This window comes from Arachis ipaensis, chromosome B10, assembly GCF_000816755.2.
Source record: "Arachis ipaensis cultivar K30076 chromosome B10, Araip1.1, whole genome shotgun sequence".
NCBI classification, from domain to species: domain Eukaryota; kingdom Viridiplantae; phylum Streptophyta; class Magnoliopsida; order Fabales; family Fabaceae; genus Arachis; species Arachis ipaensis.
In genome coordinates this window covers 1,876,685-1,881,349 of record NC_029794.2, presented here as the reverse complement: position 1 = coordinate 1,881,349, position 4,665 = coordinate 1,876,685, and the positions used below count along the sequence as shown (strand labels likewise).

General features: G+C 41.9%; 1 protein-coding gene across 1 annotated transcript; it reads left to right on the top strand.

The window, feature by feature from the left end:
• Window positions 386–4,127, top strand: LOC107623215 (cytochrome b561, DM13 and DOMON domain-containing protein At5g54830). The gene has a single exon (XM_016325401.2). The coding sequence runs from the start codon at window positions 823–825 to the stop codon at window positions 3,523–3,525; it is 2,703 nt and encodes a 900-aa protein (XP_016180887.1). The 5' UTR covers window positions 386–822; the 3' UTR covers window positions 3,526–4,127.

Here is a 4,665-nt window from a genome sequence, read left to right as displayed (position 1 = left end):
TTTGTTACGAGAGAAGAGAAGGGCAGAACGTTTGAATATCCACATGTGGCTCATAAACGACGTCGTTCCACTGATTTGGGGCTGAGGGTATGAAACTACGTCGTTTTGCACCTCACCACGCTGGCACTTAACGTTCCACCTCAGCAAACGTTAGCCACGTCACTACCTGAGAGGACGGAAGGACAAACTCGACCAACGTGAATAACTTTCGGGGACGACTTTGATTAATTTTATATTTCGAGGACTAAAATGGAAATCGGAATATCTTTCAGGGACGATTTTGACTATTAACTCTAACTATTTAACTATTTGTTATTGTTATGTGTATAGTAAAACACACGTTAAATACTGTTGGTAATCGTAATTTTGAATGAAAGAGAAAACGAATGTGATTGTGATGGTGAATTGAGTGTTTAGAAGGAAAAAAGAGTCCAAGTATGATTTGATTTGGTGAGCCTCACCAAAAACTGAATCATTCAAAGTTGTGTGGCATGTGACCGCGCGCTTCCAGACCTAAATCCGAAGACTAAAACCTCCCACACCGCACTCCGCACTAACTAACACGCAAACACCAACAAAGCATCTCTTTTCGTCTCTCTCTCAATTGAAAACATAAAAACAAAAATTACAAACTTACCCCGCCGTGGAAGCCACCTTCGCTCTCTGCTTTCGGTGCTCCGTCATCATCAACGACGGCGATCGCGGCGTCTCGCCTATCATCTCCACTACTAGCAGGTACGCCCGCCGTCCCTCACCGATTAAAACCGACGATTCGGATCCCACTAAGGATTCCGAATTCGCATTCGGATCTCACAAATCCTCATGCTTCGCGAATCCACCATCTCCCTCTTCCTCTTATTCTTCTTATGCTGTCATGCGGATCCGGAGTGCACGCGGGTCAGCTCGCTCGTCGATTTGGAGTTCGACTTCAAGATGGTTCAGCACCAGCTCAGAGGCCGCATCAAGGTCCTCGACGATTGCTCCTTTAGGGTTTCACAATTTGACATGCTCTCCGGCTCCGACGTTCATTGGTGGGGCGCCCTCGCCCCTGATCTTGATAACCTCACCAACGGATTCGTCATTTCCGATCACCGCTTGAACCAAACTTTCGCCAATTCCACCTTCGTTGTGCGCTTGCTCAACAACGTTACCTGGAGCATGATCCAGGTCCTTGCAGTTTGGGATCGCCCTACCGGCTCCGATTTTGGCCACATCGTCCTCGGAGAGTTAGCCAATGTTACGGAGGCTTCTCCCGCACCCGCTCCGGCCGGCGGGGACGGGAAAGGAAAAGGTGAGGTTCGTATTCACACTGAGCCGACAATGTTTGAGAATTGCAAGGTTTTGTCTGATAATTTTAGGCTAAGGTGGAGTTTGAATGTGGGGGAGGATTCCATTGAGATTGGTCTCGAAGCTGCAACTGGGATCATGAATTACATGGCTTTTGGCTGGGCAAACCCTAATAACACTGGGTCTGAGCTCATGGTTGGTGCTGATGTTGCTGTTGCAGGGTTTAAGGAGGACGGGTTGCCATTTGTGGATGATTTCTTCATCACCAAGTATAGTGAGTGTGTCACAGATAGCAATGGATCTTCAGAAGGGGTTTGCCCCGATTCTATCTATGTTGGTCCTGATAGAGTTGGTTTGGTGAATAATACTGAGTTGATTTTTGGGCAGAGGAAAGATGGAGTCACATTTGTTAGATATAGGAGGCCATTGAGTAAGGTTGATGGGAAGTATGATCACCCTGTGGATCCTTTGGCTAACATGACGGTTATCTGGGCAATGGGCAAGATTAGGCCTCCTGATACCCTTCAGCATCACTATCTTCCTCAGAATCATGGCGGTCTTCCATCTCAGAATTTCGGGCATTTGGTTTTGAATGTTTCTGAGCATGTGAATGATTGTCATGGTCCCCTGGATGCTGAGGATAAAGAGGATCAAGATGTTATCATTGCTGATGGTAAGGTTCCGTTGGTTGTTTCAACTGGTCCAGCACTGCATTATCCAAATCCGCCAAATCCGGAGAGGGTTCTTTACATCAACAAAAAGGAATCTCCTGTGTTGAGGGTGGAAAGAGGGGTGCCTGTCACATTTTCCATACAAGCCGGGCATGACGTTGCATTTTATGTTACTTCTGATCCAATCGGTGGAAATGCTACTGTGAGGAATCTAACCGAGACAATTTATGCTGGAGGTCCTGAGGCTCATGGAGTTGTAGCCAGTCCTAAGGAGTTAGTTTGGGCACCTAACAGGAACACTCCCGACAAGTTATACTATCATTCATTGTTTGAGCCGAAAATGGGTTGGAGAGTTGAGGTTGTTGATGGGGGTCTGTCTGACATGTATAATAATAGTGTTCTTCTTGATGATCAGCAGGTTACTTTCTTCTGGACATTGTCAAAGGATTATTCCATATTTATTGCTGCTCGTGGTGAGAAAAAGAGTGGTTATCTTGCAATAGGATTTGGAAGTGGAATGGTAAACACTTATGCTTATGTAGGCTGGATAGATGATAATGGTCTAGGTCGTGTTGACACTTACTGGATTGATGGAAAGGATGCTAAAAGTATACATCATACACATGAGAATTTGACATATGTGAGATGCAGAACAGAAAATGGTATTATTACCTTGGAATTTACACGTCCACTGGACCCATCATGTGATAGGAGCATTAGGCCAGAATGTAGCAATATTATTGATCCCACAACTCCACTTAAAGTTGTTTGGGCAATGGGAGCTAGATGGAGTAATGAAAATCTTAGTAACATGAATATGCATTCAGTCACGAGTAGTAGGGCTATAAATGTACTGCTGATGCGTGGCTCGGCAGAAGCAGAGCAGGATTTACTTCCAGTTTTGGCTGTGCATGGCTTTATGATGTTTCTGGCATGGGGAATGTTGCTTCCTGGAGGTATATTGGCAGCTAGATACTTGAAACATCTTAAGGGTGATGGCTGGTACAAGATTCATGTTTACTTGCAATACTCGGGATTAGTAATTGTTCTACTTGCCCTTCTTTTTGCTGTTGCTGAGCTTCGGGGTTTTTATGTCACCTCACCACATGTTAAATTTGGAATTGCTGCAATATTTTTTGCTTGTATACAACCAGTGAATGCATGCCTACGGCCTCCAAAACCAAATAATGGGGAGCTTCCATCTTCGAAAAGGGTTATTTGGGAATACTTTCACATTATTGTTGGCAGAACTGCTTTTGTTTTAGGCCTTGCAGCACTTTTTAGTGGCATGAAGCATTTGGAAGAAAGATATGGTGAGGAAAATGCCAATGGACTCATTTTGGCAATGGTGGTTTGGTTCGTACTCGGTGCATTCATTGTGTTTTATTTGGAATACCGTGAGAGGCAGCGAGTAAGGGGCCGGATATTTGGAAGAAGTAATTGGGTGCTTGGTAATGCCGAGGAAGATGATTCCCTTGATCTATTGAGCCCATCCAGGGCACATGCAGAGAAAGAGTCACAAACCTCTGCAACAATGGAAGTCCAGCTAGAACCTTTGAACAGATAGATGCATGTTTTTGAACTTCTGATTCGAACTCTCTGTTTTGCTACAAATTTTGGCAGATTTTGAGTTGTCACGCTAATTCATGAGGCATTTTTGAGGTCTCAGGGGAGCACTTGCTGTTCAATACCTCGTGTTCCACCCATGATGCCATCTTTTGTGAAGAGTAGCTTTCCGATAGATTCATACATGTTCAGCAGAATAGGTTATATCATTTCTTCATTGTAGCTGCTTTTATTCTTCCCAAACCCACCAAAAAGAAAGAAAGAGAAGAAAATCAGTCATTACAAAGTCAAAGCATACTTGTGGATTAATTTAGGAGGCTGTCGTAGACAAAAAGCTTTGTTTATATTATGAGATGCAGGAAACTAATACAAAGTCATTTATTTTTTGTTTCAATATGATTGTGTTCTTCAATTCATTGGTTGCCATAATTCTCCATGTAAGCCAAGTAGCTAAGCTCTAGGGGTTTCCATCGTCCCGATTGAAATCATGCTTGTGCTCTGCTCTAGCATTAAATGATTAAGCTATTAACTTCTGTGGAACCACGTTCCATTGTATTCGAGCAAATTTTTAACTGCTATTGAAATGAAGCGTTTTTTCTTTTAGTATTCACATAACATTTTTCTCCTAGCAGGTAGAATTTCTCCTACGGGTGGTTTAAGTAAGTGTTGTCATTAATCAGAAGTATATACAAATCTTAAAAGAATTCTGTTGAAGAAAACATTAGTTAAATAGTCGATTTTCTCTGAATTCTTGGAACTATATTTTCCTTATATTCCACACTTGAATATGAGAAATTTGTCGCACAACTTAAACAAGTCTAGAGTAGTAATCCACATTTTAAAAATATAATATGGCATTAAAATTTAATATATATATTGTTCTGGTATAAACATACATGATTATATATATGGCCATTAAATAATAGCATTTGCAACGAAGACTTCCTTTTTTATTTTATTTTCTTTGGTATTGACAACAACGACTTCATATTATGCAAATGTAATGGTTCCTACTATTCAAATAGTCAAAAGGCCATTCACTATTGTAGTATAAGCCCAATTTCCTTCCAATGAATACAATGTATTTGCCAACATAACATGCCCAAAAAAAAAACTGGATCAAAATCCATTTGCAAATTCT

Coding starts and splice junctions, on each gene's coding strand:
- LOC107623215 (XM_016325401.2), top strand. CDS start 823: ATGCTTCGCGAATCCACCATCTCCCTCTTCCTCTTATTCTTCTTATGC.